This window comes from Homarus americanus, unplaced genomic scaffold (assembly GCF_018991925.1).
Source record: "Homarus americanus isolate GMGI-L3 unplaced genomic scaffold, GMGI_Hamer_2.0 scaffold45562, whole genome shotgun sequence".
Classification (NCBI taxonomy): domain Eukaryota; kingdom Metazoa; phylum Arthropoda; class Malacostraca; order Decapoda; family Nephropidae; genus Homarus; species Homarus americanus.
The window spans coordinates 6,602,473-6,619,822 of NW_024744839.1; the positions used below are offsets into that span (position 1 = coordinate 6,602,473).

The 17,350-nt window shown below is 43.0% G+C and overlaps 1 protein-coding gene across 1 annotated transcript in view; it reads left to right on the forward strand.

Annotated features, from left to right (window-relative positions):
- The window catches only part of LOC121878108 (potassium/sodium hyperpolarization-activated cyclic nucleotide-gated channel 3-like), a 106,286-nt gene that overhangs the window by 17,643 nt on the left and 71,293 nt on the right, over nucleotides 1-17,350 (forward strand). Inside the window, exons 4-6 of the mRNA XM_042384099.1 lie at nucleotides 3,415-3,599; nucleotides 9,368-9,432; nucleotides 11,223-11,402. Coding sequence (XP_042240033.1) covers nucleotides 3,415-3,599; nucleotides 9,368-9,432; nucleotides 11,223-11,402 — 430 coding nt within the window. The remainder of the gene's footprint in view (nucleotides 1-3,414; nucleotides 3,600-9,367; nucleotides 9,433-11,222; nucleotides 11,403-17,350) is intronic.

A 17,350-nucleotide genomic window follows, 5' to 3' on the forward strand; every position in this document is an offset into this window, starting at 1 on the left:
TGTGGACCGTGTAGGTGAGAGGACCTGTATTTTTACAATTATCTGCTCACATATTTCATCGTATTACATAGAGTTTTTACATGTTATTCTGGCATAATTGATATTAAAAGCAGCGTTCACCATTTGTAAACCAGTCACATATATAACGTATAACTAGGTGGTGGGGGTGGTGGGTGGTGGAGGTGGTGGGGGCGGTGGTGGTGGTGGGTGGTGGAGGTGGTGGGGGTGGTGGTGGTGGAGGTGGTGCGAGGTGGTGGTGGTGGTGGGGGAGGTGGTGGTGGTGGAGGTGGTGGTGGTGGTGGAGGTGGTGGTGAGCAGGTGGTGGTGGCGGTGGTGGTGGTGGTGGAGGTGGTGGTGGTATTACGTTAACCACTGAAACACTGTGAGAACTGAGTCGTAATTGTGGTGTTAAAAGTCTTCAGAAGTTTCATGCAAAAATCCCTTAGTTTTCCCTGGAAATGGGATTAATAATAATAATAATAAAAATAATAATAACGACAACGATAAATATAATAATAACAAGAAGAAAGGGTAAAAAATATAATACATGCAATAAAAAGATAATTAATAATAACTAACTGAAATAAATAAACAGGGGAAGAGTGAGGGAACAAAAATTACACTCGACAAAGGAATAAAAATAAATGATTGAGTCAGCAATTCCCCAGGTGGTGATTACCTCGCTAATAGCTCTCCCAGTGATTATGTATTGTGCAGTGACAACCGGCAGTGACCTGGCAGTGCTGGGATAATAATAATAATAATGATGATGATATTATTAATTAATAACAATAATAATAATAATAATTAATGACAATACTAATAATAATATTAATAATAATAATAATAATAATAATGATAATGATAATAATAATAATAATAATAATAATAATAATGATGATGATATTATTAATTAATAACAATAATAATAATAATAATTAATGACAATATAATAATAATAATAATAATAATAATAATAATAATGATGATATTAATAATAATGATGATATTAATAATTAATAACAACAATAATAATAATAATAATAATAATGATAATGATAATAATAATGATGATGATATTATTAATTAATAACAATAATAATAATAATAATTAATAATGATACTAATAATAATAATGATAATAATAATAATATACAATAATGATGATATTAATAATTAATAACAACAACAATAATAATAATAATAATAATAATAATAATAATAATAATAATAATAAAAATAATAACTAATAATAATAATAATAACAATAATAATAATAATAATAATAATAATAATAATAATAATGATAATACTAGTAATAATAATAATAATAATAATAATAATAATAATAATGATAATGATAATAATAATAATGATATTAATAATTAATAACAATAATAATAATAATAATAATAATAATAATAATAATAATAATAATAATAATGATATTAATAATTAATAACAATAATAATAATAATAATAATAATAATAATAATAATAATAATTAATAATAATAATTAATAACAATAATTAATAACAATAATTAATAACAACAACAATAATAACAACAACAACAACAACAACAATAATAATAATAATAATAATAATAATAATAATTAATAACAATAATTAATAACAACAACAACAACAACAACAATAATAATAATAATAATAATAATAATAATAATAATAATTAATAACAATAATTAATAACAACAACAACAATAATAATAATAACAACAACAACAACAACAACAATAATATAGTCGTATGGAAGCAGTGACCCCACCTGGCAGCAATTAATCCCGAGGGCATGAGGCAGGTAACCCCAATCCCTATATATTTTTTCATGACCCAAAATCAAACCAGATCAATGCTGCTGCTGCTGCTCCTATCTGCTGCTGCTGCTGCTGCTGGGCCATCTTTATGTGGAAAATTGTAGGGACGTTGTTGTGGAAGGTGAACGTCACATTAGGACTCATCTGCGTTGATGTGAATGTATAACACCGTAACGGGCCACATCTGTTATGACATGTAAAGTGAATGAGGGTGAGTCTGTGCTTTTTTCCAGGCCGCCTTGTGACTCACGGGGATAGACTCACAAGAGTAAAAAATTAATTATATTAACAAATAAAACAATAATAAAAACACGGATAATACCAATAACAATATAAACAATAATATCCGTGGAGACGACAATTTCTTCAGTGTATCCAAACATGGCTTCTCCACTCAGCCCCGCATGACGTGCTTGAGGCTACAATGGACCAAACACCCCAAATTATGCACTTTTAGTGACCTTAAACACCTGTGGAATAGTATCATTGTGTGGACTTACAGTATTTGTGGCAACTTTCACCATAATTAGTCTATACATGACAGAACAACAGGTCATAATAAACGTTTATTGTATATTTGACCTTTGACTCTATAAAATTATTTAAAAAAACACACAAATATAAAAGAAATTGCATTGTATTGAAGCAAGGAACAAGCTGACGTAGTTTCAAGGTAATTATCATAGATTTGAAGGATTAAAGATTAAATGCTAAATGTTTATAAGAAAAATAATAAGGAAGTAAGGAAGACAATAATAAATTCATCTTCTGTTAAGAGAAACATAATAACAAAACGAGAGCGAGATTAAAGTGTCAGGGAAATATGCAGGGAGTCCATCAAGAACCCTTCACTACCCCGTCACACAGATTGGAAAAAGAACCCAACCTACACCAAAAATGGCTGGTGTTCATCTAACAAAACTAAATGAATAAACGAAACAGAGGAATATTTTTAGATGGACGAGCGCAGGGCCTGTTCGCTGCCTCGCTGGAGGATAAACTGCTTGCCTGAATATTTTGAACGTTTTAGTCACGAATTCACAATGCTTTCAGATGGGAGAGTTCTGTGTATTCTGTACAGTGTTTTCTGTTCCTGTGTTTGTACTTAGTTGTTGTGACAGTGTACTGGACCAGACCAGGGTGATGGTATACAATATTATCGCATTTCTACTACAAATATTGCAATTGGGTACAAGGCTTTGTGTAATTACTGTAAGGGCGGTTCAACACCATGTATGTGCTTAAGTTACCCCGATGATCTTGTAAACGTGACTGACCTTCCCCCTAAACCTTGTGAGTGTTTGAGTCTCTTAGTGTTTGTGTTGCTATTTCACAGTTAAAGTTTTTGTAGATAAGAGAGAGATAAGGAATACTGTTGGGAAAATTAAGTTAGGTGTCCAGTACGTGGTCCACACACCGAGAGGTAATGAACGACAATAAAAGTGCCGTTAATGTTTAGCGCTGTACCACGTAATGAGATTACAGGCTGCAGCTCTCCGGAGATGCAGTCAGCCTGAATTAAAGTTTTCCTACAGTTACAGCATTAATGTGTTTTAACATTAATGGGCACACTCAGGCGACCGACAAGCAATTCGTCAGTATAAAGGTGGCCGTGTTGGGAAGACCTGCCGCTGCTGTCACATAGTTGTCCCGAGTTCGATTCCTCAACTGCCTCGTCCCACTCCGTGTGACATATTGACAATGGGCAAGACTGCGTTAACGGAAGTGGATGTGCCTGGCTTAATGACCACAGAAGATGAGGTCAGCCGCTCCACTACACCTCCCGCCTGCTGCACGGACGCATATTCCGTTAACTGAGGTGAACCAGGTGGGCCACACAAGCGAACCCACTCAGGTACATTGCACCGGTGGGCTCATGATGGGTGGGCTACTACATAGGTGGGCCACTACATGCTGCACCGGTGAGCCACATAAGTGGGCCACAGAGAGGCTCAGCAGAAGCAGTAAAGACAAACACACAAGTCTGGCAACAGAGCGCTGGGTGTTCCCGGGCACTACCCAGAGAAAGTTACCGGAGGCGACGAGAATAATCACGGAGTTGTGCTCTGCTTGGCAGCTGACGCCACCCAGAACTCTGACTTGACAACTTAATTGACAGGAGTGAAGGAAGTAAGGTGGAGCGCAGTGTACAGGAGGAGCAGGTGAGAGGTCCCGCCGCGTTCCTCCTGTCCTCCAGGTGTTGGAGGCCAGCAAGGCCCGGCACACAATCGATGTACAATACCTTTCACTCTTTTTCAGTGTTTGTGTGTGTGTGTGTGTGTGTGTGTTTTTGTGTGTGTGTGTGTGTGAACAGGTCTGTCTTTTTCACCTTTGTATGAAGAAAGAAGTATGTAAAGTATAATTCAAAAATCGGATTTTTTTTTTGTTTGCAGTAATATCAAGATAATAGCAATGTATAGGGTTTTTTTTGGGGGGGGGGAGGAGTCAGTTAATATCTGATCATGGAGAGTAAGAACAGCCAGGCCAGAGGAGACACCTTAACCGATGACCTCCCACACTTGGGCCAGAGCAGAAAGACACCTCGGCCAAGAACTCCTCAGCCAGTTTAGCTCTGCTCCCCCTCCTTACCCTCTCCCTCCATCCTCTTTCCCACGAAAAATCTTTGTACTCAAATATAGTTACCTTTGACACACACACACACACACACACACACCTGTTGACAAATCCAATATTTTGTACTAATTTCCACGTGTAATATTTTGCTGTAGTTCACAAATATTAAATAAATCCAATCACTGGAGACACCTGGGTCTGCCGGGATCAAGTAACTGGGTGCATTAAGGTAATTATTGGGTGCTGGAATAAGGTTAGCTGGCGACGCGTTATTGGCAGGTGCAGCAGGGAAGTGAGGTCGCTCGGTGGGAGGACCTGAAGCGGATATGACGATACGAACGACCAGGAAAAAATATGAATCTAGGAGACCAAAATTTTATCTCTTTGTTTATCGTCAATCTGATTTTATCTCTGTCTCTCTAACCTAACTTTTATCAGGCTGTCCAAGTGTGCGTCTTTTAGTGTATTCGCGCGTCTGTCAGTCTATCAGTACGTCCACCATTGTGCCCTTAGTCAATCTGTCTATCCACCCGTCCGAGCTTCATTTCCGGGTCATAACTCAAAATCTGCTTCAACACCTTAATAAAATTTGTGGACACATAAAAAAAAAATCCTTTGATTCCAGCATTGCGTCCTGCAGTGTTGGGGGATACTGAAATCTTCTACATAACTCACCGGAAAGATCTTACAACAGAGAGGGTTTTTTTATGGTAAACGAGAGGCGTCTTGGGGCAGAGATTTAAACGTGGGCGGTGGAGGAGAGGACAGTGGTGAAGATATAGGTGGTGCCTCTTATGCTTTTCCCACGTGAGGTACAGGGAGAGTATCTTCCCAGGTTTGGCCGAAGTATAATAAAACCTGACTACCCAACACAGTAAACGGTGACACTGGCGACCCCTTCCCACAGGCCTGCCGACTGTTTATGGGCTCCACACAAGCATGTGTCTGATGGCTGAATCGTTCTGAGATGTATTAGTCAATACCCCGGGAAGATACTGTACTTCAGTCTCTCACTGTACATAAAGTAGTTATGTAAAGGTCATGTAAAAGAAATAAGACACTGTAAAACGTGTAAAAAGTTATATTTTAATACAATATATATATATATATATATATATATATATATATATATATATATATATATATATATATATATATATATATATATATATATATATATATATATATATATATATATATATATATTGTATTGATAAAATTTAAATCCAAATTGTTTTACTTATATTTTACAAATTGAATTTGTACATTAAGATTTTCTTATAAATTAAAATATTTGTACAAGAACAGTAGAAAGATAGTGTAAATCATAATATCCAAAACAAAATACAGTGTTTCAATAATCCTAGCAACATGACCATACTAACCCAAATTCTAATCATATTACAACTTGGTTAGGTTAGGATAGGTTAGGTTAAGATCTGTGCAAAATCGGTTTGTGCGTGGTACAACTTATATCAGTTGCAACAGCCAAAAAGGTGAATTTTTGGTAACAATAGTCATCCAATCAACGGACTAATTGCAATTGCAGTTCAACTCAGCATAATTGTTTTAATCAGCGACATTTGCTGAAGTGAACCTTGTAAATATTATCTATTATAGTTTTATTAAGGTATATCCTGAAGACCTACGTTTAGAGAGGAGATATTTTACGGTGGATTTATATAAACGTTCTCTCTCTCTCTCTCTCTCTCTCTCTCTCTCTCTCTCTCTCTCTCTCTCTCTCTCTCGTGTGTGAATGGACAGTTCAGGAAGTAAGGGTGTGAGAGATAGGTGTTCCTCCAGTAGTGTTCATCAATACAACTGTAGACGATAGACAGAATTATTTGATGTGGGTGAATTAGTACCGTATAGACCTACAGCAAGAATAGTAGGTAGAGTGAGACAATGGGGGTCAGGCAGAGGTTAGGCACCTCCACCTTATTCCCCTTGATGACTAAACACCCTAACGCTAACCTAACCTAATGCACACTAACCTAACACCCCAAGAACAGGTAGAGTTGCACAGTACGAGAGCAAAACAAGGAAGGTGTTTATTTTGTATTCAAGTGTTGACGTGATACAGCAACTGACATCACAGAGTATCTAAACTTTTCAATAATCAAATCACATAAAATAGACGAAGATTCACTATGATAACTAATTATAAGACCGACTTGCAAATATAAATTAATATAAATACATAAAATAACCATTCCAAAAGACACCATAACCATACAATTAATAATAATAATAATAATAATAATAAACGGATTATTAATAGAGTTGCAGCCGGTGGCTGAAAATATACAGACTTACATTTGATTTAGACATAATGATATAATATACGTTCAATACATTTACAGGGCTGTACAGTACATAAATCAGGAGTTGTTTATTATTTTAACAATAGATGGGATGGTGCTGTTCTTATATCTATCGGTGCGGGCTCTTATGGGCTGAATTTTGTTGTAGTGGTGGACTGCGCGAGGTGGGTGGGGGGCTGCAGGTGGCAGGAGGTGGCGATGACGAGGGTGGTGCAGTAGTCCACTGCCAAACCTTTCCAGTGCTTGGTGGTGGAGGTCACTGAGGGATGGCATTTCCAGTTGCTCGTTAGTGTGTGTGTACAGGTGTTACGGTCGTTGTATTGTTAAGCCATGGCGTAGCAGTGGGGGGAGGCCAGTGACTTGGATCCCCCGTGGGTGAGAACGGACGGTTGTGCTGTACAGATACCAACTGATCTTCCTTACGGGTTGAGAGAGCCTGTGTAGTGAGGGACTTAAGATGCTCCTGATGTACCGTAAAGAATATTGGGTCTCCTGAACATTAGAATAAACACCCTAACTCTACTTGGGGGGGTTAGGTTAGGTTAGTGTCTGTGTGGTTAATCATCAGGTTAAATAAGATGGGGTGTCTTATCTTCAGGTGACACAATACCACCCGTATAGTTATTTGAAGCGGTACACAGTTCGGGGTGTGAACTACCTGGGCAGATCTACCGTGTTTTCTGATGTGTATATTGTGGTGAAAGGCTTTCAAACATATATGAAATTTATATATCGAAATGAATTGGTTAAAATCAACTCCATCTACCCATGAATACTCCAGCTCATGCGTACCAGGAAAAGTGATATGATTTATTGTAACTCCTTTGGGTCAGTAAATAACAAAAGTTGTTTGGTTTAATATTTATTTCAAATTATTAGTGCAAGAATTAGTTTAAAAAGACTAACTCTTATCTCCCCAGTAAGTATCAAGTGACTGTCAAGCTAAAGTGGATAAACTCCCAAGTAGTGAACTTAAAATATCTTAAATTATATGGATTATTAATAGCTAATTTGTGACAGATTTTTCCAAACCCCCAAATGACGTCAGTAACATTTAGCGTCATAGATAACAAATAAAACTCGTGAAATTGACGAAACTCTAAAGCTTCATCAGCATTAGCGGACCGTGTGGTGTGGCTGTGACGTAGTTGACACCTGTATAGAGGTGTGGTGGTCAATATTCAGCTCTTTTTTGCAGTAGTGCGTCATGTACCGTATACATGTGTTTTACAGGTGTGGTGTGTCAAATTCAAGTGTTTCCCAGGTGTGGTGTGTCAAATTCAGGTGTTTCCTAGGTGTGGTGTGTCAAATTCAGGTGTTTCTTAGGTGTGGTGTGTCAAATTCAGGTGTTTCCCGGGCGTGGTGTATCAAATTCAGGTGTTTCCTAGGTGTGGTGTGTCAAATTCAGGTGTTTCCTAGGTGTGGTGTGTCAAATTCAGGTGTTTCCTAGGTGTGGTGTGTCAAATTCAGGTGTTTCCTAGGTGTGGTGTGTCAAATTCAGGTGTTTCCTAGGTGTGGTGTGTCAAATTCAGGTGTTTCCTAGGTGTGGTGTGTCAAATTCAGGTGTTTTTAGGTGTGGTGTGTCAAATTCAGGTGTTTCCTAGGTGTGGTGTGTCAAATTCAGGTGTTTCCTAGGTGTGGTGTGTCAAATTCAGGTGTTTCCTAGGTGTGGTGTGTCAAATTCAGGTGTTTCCTAGGTGTGGTGTGTCAAATTCAGGTGTTTCCTAGGTGTGGTGTGTCAAATTCAGGTGTTTCTTAGGTGAGACAAAAAAAATTCAGGTTTATATTGTACTACAGTCGGTTAGATTAATTCAGGTTAGGTAAGGTTGGATCAGGTTAGGTCATAATAGGCTATTTCCCAGGTTTGATTAGGTTAGGTGGTAATTATTCACTGTGTTTTATAGTGGACACTGCCGTAGTTTGTGCAAATGTGTTAAAAAGAGGTTATTTATAATTTACCCTAACCTAACAAGCGGCAGAAGCGATGTTATAAGAGCTCAATCAACCTAACCTTACTTAACTTCCTAGCCGTGGGGCTCCACCCCCGAACCCTTCGTGGCATATTAAACAGAAACAACTTGCTATGATACGTGTAATTTGACGTTTTTTGTGGACGTGGGAGCAGCCGCCGGCTCATAAAGCACACTGAGGATAGGCGTCGATCGGGATGCGGCGCAGGGGAGTGTTTTGAAATACGTCATTATGATTGGTTGTTTACGTCCGGGATGAGAGGTCACCGCCGGATTACGTCTCGAGAAGACAAAGTAGTGCGCGTCTAGGTGCATAATTATCACCCAACGAAAAATTTCCACGAGAAATGATTATCATATCAGAACTAACTGATCAAAACAAATAATGCGTCGTTGGGTTAGTCATCAATATTAACCCATCTGTCTTACAGTATACCAGTGACCTCTGTCTTATACCAGTGACCTCTATCTTATACCAGTGACCTCTGTCTTATACCAGTGACCTCTGTCTTATACCAGTGACCTCTGTCTTATACCAGTGACCTCTTGTCTTATACCAGTGACCTCTGTCTTATACCAGTGACCTCTGATACATACCAGTGACCTCTGATACATACCAGTGACCTCTATCTCTATACCAGTGGCCTCTTTCTTATACCAGTTGCCTCTGCCCTACACATTCAACCTTTGGGTACAAGTGAAATCAAGTGAATCAGCTGACGACAGGTTGGCGAAGAGTTGTAAATTGCCAACAGGTTTAAATGCGTTGTAATGGCTGGCTGAGGGTCTTCACTGGGTCGTCTCTCTCTCTCTCTCTCTCTCTCTCTCTCTCTCTCTCTCGTTGTTTACACCATCCACTCCCCATGGTTATGTCTATACCTCTTCCTCTGATCGGTCTCTCATTTTCCTCCTCTTCTTCTCCTCCTCCTCTTCTCCTCCTCCTCCTCTTCTCTCCTCCTCCCGCCCCTTTCCCCCTCCTTCTCCTGCCTCCTCCTCTCTTCTCCCCTCCTCCTCCTCCTCTCCTCCTCCTCCTCCCTCCTCCTCCTCTTCCTTCTCCTCCTCTTCCTTCCTCCTCCTCCTCCTCCTCTCTTCTCCTCCTCCGCCTCCTTTTCCCCCCCTCCTTCTCCTCTTCCTCCTCCTCCTCCTCTTCCTTCTCCTCCTCCTCTTCCTTCTCTCCTCCTCTTCTCCTCCCCACCTCCTTCTCCTCTTCCTCCTCCTCCTCCTCTTCCTTCTCCTCCTCCTCTTCCTTCTCTTCCTCCTCCTCCTCTTCCTCCTCCTCCGCCTCCTTCTCCTCTTCCTCCTCCTCCTCCTCCTCTTCCTTCTCCTCCTCCTCTTCCTTCTCCTCCTCCTCTTTCCTGTCCCATTCACTACCTCCCTTTTTCCAAACCTCCCTCTCCCACCCCCATCTTCCAACACCTTCCTTCGGCATCCTCCCGCCTCTCCCTTTCTGTTCCATCCTCCCACCACCTCTCTCCCTTCACCACCTCTCTCCTCCACCACTTCACCACCCTTACTCCGACCTCCAACCATCTCCCCTCCACCCTCCCACCCTCCCCTTCCCAACCACCTCCCTCCTTCACCACTCCCACTCCAACCCCATCTCCTTCCACCCCCATCTCTCCCTCCACCCCCATTTCTCCTTCACCTCATCTCTCCCTCCACCCCATCTCTCCCTCCACCCCCATCCTTCCCCTCCACCCCCATCTTTCCTTCCCCCCCCATCCCTCCCCCACCCCCCCCCATCCTCCCCTCCACCCCCATCTCTCCCTCCACCCCATCTCCCTCCACCCCATTTCTCCCTCCACCCCCATCTCTCCCTCCACCCTTCCATCACCTCCCCCACCCCCCATCACCTCCCCTCCACCCCCATCTCCCCTCCCCCCCATCTCTCCCCTCCACCCTCCCATCACCTCCCCCCACCTCCCCTCCATCACCTCCCATCCACCCATCTCCCCCTTCACCCCCATCTCCCCTTCCACCCCATCTCTCCCTCCACCTCCATCTCTCCCTCCACGACTTACATACACCAATGTGAGCAGTTATAATCAACAGCAGAGTTGTGTGTACTTTTGTGACGACCGACACAAACTAGGGTGCACATGGACTCAACTATTCCCCATTTGCTGTACATTTCTGACTACCGAATCGAACACAAGAGCCACAGACCAAGAAATGAACAGACGGACTGTTGGTGAATTTTCCTGCGATGTGGATTAAAAAATCGATAAATAATATGAAAATATGACATTTTACTTGTGAATGTTCTTTTGTACAGCTGGGCTCGTGGCGGCGAAGACACTGTATACTAATTCATAATACTGTGAGTGATGTACAGTCGCGGACAAAAGTTCCTCCCGTGATGAAACTGAGTCATGGGAATGAGTCTCCAAACTTACTTACCCTGGCTGCGGTTGTGCTGGTTCATCTCATTTGGGGTCGACTCTGCTTCATTTTGGGAGGGAGCGAACTTTTGACCCCGACTGTACATATAAACACCTTTGTGGTGTTCTTAACAGGAGCGACTTATGGTACTGGGGGAAGAACTACAGCAAAGATATAACCAGTGCGAGAAGACTATTGGATTTTGTAGTTTACTGTATCGAGCGTTGCATTACAGTGGAGTCGGATGTTGTGTTCACACGCTCTATTGTTAAGGCAGCCCGAGGCACCAGGTGTTCCCAGCCGGTGGTCGCTAGGTATTGCCATTTGACACTAGGTACTGGTCACTCAGTATTCCCAGTGGTCACTAGGTACTAGCTTGTCACTAGGTACTGCCAGTGGACACTAGGTACTGTCAGTGGTCACTAAGAACTGCTACTGGTCACTAGGTACTGCCAGTGGTCACTAGGTATTGGTCACTAGGTACTGTCTGAGTGACTGGTACTCTCTGCCACTAGGTACTGCCAGTGGTCACTAGGTATTGGCACTGGTCACAGGGTACTGCCAGTGAGAATGTGTGGTGGCCACTAGGTACCCAGTGGTCACTAGGTACCGTCAGTGATCACCAGGTACTTTTGCCACTAGGTACTGCCAGTGGTCACTAGGTATTGGCACTGGTCACTGTACTGCCAGTGGACACTGTATTGGTCACTAGGTACTGCCAGTGGTCACTAGGTACTGTCAGTGATCACCAGGTACTCTTTTGCCACTAGGTACTGCCAGTGGACACTAGGTATTGGTCACTAGGTACTGCCAGTGGTCACTAGGTACTGTCAGTGATCACCAGGTACTCTCTTGCCACTAAGGTACTGCCAGTGGACACTAGGTATTGGTCACTAGGTACTGCCAGTGGTCACTAGGTACTGTCAGTGATCACCAGGTACTCTTCTGCCACTAGGTACCGCCAGTGGACACTAGTATTGGTCAGGTACTGTCAGTGATCACCAGGTACTCTCTTGCCACTAGGTACTGCCAGTGGTCACTAGGTATTGGGTACTGGTCACTAGGTACTGCCAGTGGACACGGTATTGGTCACTAGGTACTGTCAGTGTGATCACCAGGTACTCTTGCCACTAGGTACTCGCAAGTGACACTAGGTATTAGTACTGGTCACTGGTGGACTGTCAGTGATCACCAGGTACTCTCTTGCCACTAGGTACTGCAAGTGGACACCAGGTATGGTCACTAGGACTATCGTGGCATCTGGGTGGGGCAGTGGTGGAAATAGCTGGCAGGGCATGTGGTGCAGTGGTGAAATAGCTGGAGGGCATCTGGGTGGGGCAGTGGTGGAAATATGGCAGGGCATATGGGTGGGCAGTGGTGGAAACAGCTGCAGGGCATCTGGGTGGGGCAGTGGGTGAAAACAGCTGGCAGGGCATCTGGGTGGGGCAGTGGGTGAAAACAGCTGGCAGGGCATCTGGGTGGGGCAGTGGGTGTAAGTAGCTTTGACGACACCTGGGCGGGGTCAGTAGGCGGGGCAGTGGGTGGAGGGGCTTTGTCATGGCCCACTAAAGGCGAACCTCCCGGCTGGCACAGGTGGGAGTGCCGCCGCCGGGTGCCACTATGTTAGCCTCGCTTGACCTGATTGATGCCAGCCTCCACTAAACACATTACCTCTTAACAGCTTCATCCGACCAACAATTGCCCAACACAGCATTGCCCAGGCACAGCAGTAATCAACACAGCATTGCCCCAGAACAGCAGTAATCAACACAGCATTTCCCCCAGCACAGCAGTAGTCACCACAGCATTGCCCCAGCACAGCAGTAATCAACACACAATTGCGCGAGCACAGCAGTAATCAACACAGCATTGCCCCAGCACAGCAGTAATCAACACAGCATTGCCCCAACACGGCAGTAATCAAAACAGCATTGCCCCAGCACAGCAGTAATCAACACAGCATTGCCCCAGCAGATAGCAGTAATCAACACAGCATTGCCCCAGAACAGCAGTAATCAACACAGCATTGCCCCCAGCACAGCAGTAGTCACCACAGCATTGCCCCAGCACAGCAGTAATCAACACGACATTGCCCCAACACGGCAGTAATCAAAACAGCATTGCCCCAGCACAGCAGTAATCAACACAGCATTGCCCTATCACAGCAGTAATCAACACAGCATTGCCCCAGCACAGCAGTATCAACACAGCATTGCCCCAACTCAGCAGTAATCAACACAGCATTGCCCAGCGCAACAGTAATCAACACAGCATTGCCCCAGCACAAGAGTAATAACAGCATTGCCCCAACACAACAGTAATCAAAACAGCATTGCCCCAGCACAGCAGTAATCAACACAACATTGCCCCAGCACACCAGTAATCAACACAGCATTGCCACAACACAGCAGTAATCAAACAGCATTGCCCCAACACAACAGTAATCAAAACAGCATTGCCCCAGCACAGCAGTAATCAACACAGCATTGCCCCAGCACAGCAGTAATCAACACAGCATTCAAAACAGCATTGCCCCAGCACAGCAGTAATCAACACAGCATTCAACACAGCATTGCCCCAGCACAGCAGTAATCAACACAGCATTGCCCCAACACAGCATAATCAACACAGCATTGCCCAGCACAACAGTAATCAACACAGCATTGCCCCAGCACAGCAGTAATCAACACAGTATTGCCCCAGCACAGCAGTAATCAACACAGCATTGCCCCAGCACAGCAGTAATCAACACAGCATTGCCCCAGCACAGCAGTAATCATCACAGCATTGCCCCAGCACAGCAGTAATCAACACAGCATTGCCCCAACACAGCAGTAATCAACACAGCATTGCCCATCACAACACTCTAATTTTTTGTTTTGTCCAACTCAGTATTGATTGATGCAACGTTACAGCATTGGTTAAGACAGCATAATTATAACACACAACACCCATTACACAGCATGACCCAACAGCAGTAGGTCAGCATTATATAACATCACGCAGCAGGAGGACAGCATTATATAGCATTACTTATCAAATACACGAGAGAAAAATACAAAAATGACAGAAGATGAAAGAACAAGACAAATAAGAGAAAAGAAATAAGGAAGCAGGAAACAAAAACAAGTGGAGAGAAAAGAAGACAAGAAAGAAATAAGAAGGACGAAAGAGAAACAAAAAGTAGAAAGATAAGTGAAGAAAGAGAAAAAAAGTAGATAAAGTAAGAAAGAAATGAAAGAGAAAGAAATGAAACACAGGTAACCAAAGTAGGGTAGTGAGAGAGAGTCCGTCACAGTTGAAATATCTTGACTGAAAGAAATTTTCTATAAATCTGGTTAATGACTTTACAACAAGGGGTATTACAGCCAGTGGCCGCTCTGGGACCTTCTTTAACCTAAGTCGATGAGAGTATTACCTGTGTGTAGGTGTGTGTGTGTGTGTGTGTGTGTGCAGGTGTAGGTGTGTATGTAATAATAATTAACCGTTTATTGAAAAAGTTCTGCAGCCCGAAGGCTGAAAATATACATTGGACAGAAATGACTTATTACATACAAAGACATGGGGTGGGTGGGTCGTTTAACAAAAGCTTTCATTACTAAAAGGAGAAGAAACATGAATTGAACATACAAATTGTTATAGTTTACAGTTGATGGACCGGGCTGGTCTCTCGCCATACTGTGTGAGGTCACATAGGCCTCGTGGTGCAGTAACTCGTCCGTAGGTGTTGATATGAAGTACCTCACGTGGTCATGGGGACACCGTGTGGTGTGTGTGTGTGTGTAATAATAATAATAATAAATAATTAACGGTTTATTGAAAGAGCTTGGCAGCCAGAAGGCTGAAAATATACAGTTACATATTTGGGGAATGGGTGTGTGTGCAGGTGTGTGTGTGTGTGTGTGTACAGGTGTGTGTGTGTGTGTGTGTGTGTGCAGTTGTGTGTGTGCAGTGTGTGTGTGTGTGTGTGTGTGTGTGTGTGTGTGTGTGTGTGTGTGTGTGTGTGTGTGTGTGTGTGTGTGTGTGTGTGGTGTGACCAACTGAATATAAAAACAGACAGACATGATTTTGGTGTATAATATGTTTGATGGTAAAGTCATTGTCAGGGGATGATATTCAGTGATGTAAACAGATTTGTTATATGGTGTGGCTGACTCTAAACAAACAAACGGCTTTTTAATATATAATCTCTTTGTTGAAACTCAGGGCAATGATGACGTTATTAAGGGGATGAAATTCACTGGTGTATATCATTAACATAGTGTGGGTGATGTGTGAAGCCGTGTAAAGAGGAGTCGTTTCAGTTGTCTTGTTTGTTAGATATTGTGTGAACCTAAGCCAAATGGTGTGTGTGTGTGTGTGTGTGTGTGTGTGTGTGTGTTGGCAGGAGACAAGTGTTTGGGACACATGCTGCTGTGAACAACTGCGGAAGAATAACCCCACAGATGTTCTCGCCACATGTGGATAAAAACAGGTGTTATGGCGAGCGATGTTATCGGTCCCTCGAAAGTTATTAACGAGAATTATGGACACTAGACGTTGTAGTCAAAGGTTATAGGCACTTTGTCGTGTAGGAACAGGTTAAGGACACCTCAGTGTGGGTATAATGATATTTTTTACTCAAGCATCGACGGACAGCTGTTACTGACGCCCGAGATATTCAGGTTTCCTCTCCCGAATATTAAAACACTACTGTACTTCCCCAACATTATAACGGCTCCCATTACCTTCAGTATCTCTAGCAAATTCAAAATGACACGAGTAATCCTGGTAACATTTAATTGGTTGAATGGGTCCCGTCCTAGCCTGATCATGCCTTTGGAAATGGGGTCCAGTCCTTACGAGCATGTGGTACTGATCCGGTGGTATTAAATTAATGGTTGTGGTTCAGTGGTAGTAGTACGGTGGTTGTGGTACAGTGGTTGTGGTACAGTGGTTGTGGTTTGGTGGTTGTGGTTCAGTGGTAGTAGTACGGTGGTTGTAGTACGGTGGTTGTGGTTCAGTGGTTGTAGTACGGTGGTTGTAGTACGGTGGTTGTAGTACGGTGGTTGTAGTACGGTGGTTGTGGTTCAGTGGTTGTAGTACGGTGGTTGTAGTACGGTGGTTGTTGGTTCAGTGGTTGTAGTACAGTGGTTGTGGTGTGGTTGTAGTACGGTGGTGTGGTTCAGTACAGTGGTGGTTCAGTGGTTGTAGTACGGTGGTTGTGGTTGTGGTTTCAGTGGTTGGTAGTACAGTGGTTGTGGTTCAGTGGTGTAGTACGGTGGTTGTGGTTCAGTGGTTGTGGTTCAGTGGTTGTAGTACAGTGGTTGTGGTTCAGTGGTTGTAGTACAGTGGTTGTGGTTCAGTGGTGTGGTAGTACAGTGGTTGTGGTTCAGTGGTTGTAGTACAGTGGTTGTGGTTCAGTGGTTGTGGTTTGTTGGTTCAGTGGTTGTAGTAGTGGTTGTGGTTGTGGTTCAGTGGTTGTAGTACAGTGGTTGTGGTTCAGTGGTTGTGTTGTGGTAGTACAGTGGTTGTGGTACAGTGGTGGTTGTGGTTCAGTGGTAGTAGTAGTGTGGTACGGTGGTTGTGGTTCAGTGGTAGTAGTTGTTTATGGTTCAGTGGTTGTGGTCTGGGTTGTGGTACAGTGGTTGTGGTACGGTGGTTGTGGTACAGTGGTTGTGGTTCAGTGGTTGTGGTTCAGTGGTAGTAGTACGGTGGTTGTGGTTCAGGTGTTGTGGTTCAGTGGTAGTAGTACGGTGGTTGTGGTTCAGTGGTAGTAGTACGGTGTTTATGGTTCGGTGGTTGTGGTCTGGTGGTTGTGGTACAGTGGTTGTGGTACGGTGGTTGTGGTTCAGTGGTGGTAGTAGTACGGTGGTTGTGGTTCAGTGGTTGTGGTTCAGTGGTTGTCAGTGGTTGTGGTACAGTGGTTGTGGTACAGTGGGTTGTACAGTGGTTGTGGTTCAGTGGTTGTGGTACAGTGGTTGTGGTACAGTGGTTGTGGTTCAGTGGTTGTGGTACAGTGGTTGTGGTTCAGTGGTTGTGGTACAGTGGTTGTGGTACAGTGGTTGTGGTTCAGTGGTTGTGGTACAGTGGTTGTGGTACAGTGGTTGTGGTACAGTGGTTGTGGTACAGTGGTTGTAGTACAGTGGTTGTGGTTCAGTGGTTGTGGTTCAGTGGTTGTAGTACAGTGGTTGTGGTTCAGTGGTTGTGGTACAGTGGTTGTAGTACAGTGGTTGTGGTACAGTGGTTGTGGTCAGTGGTTGTGGTTCAGTGGTAGTAGTAC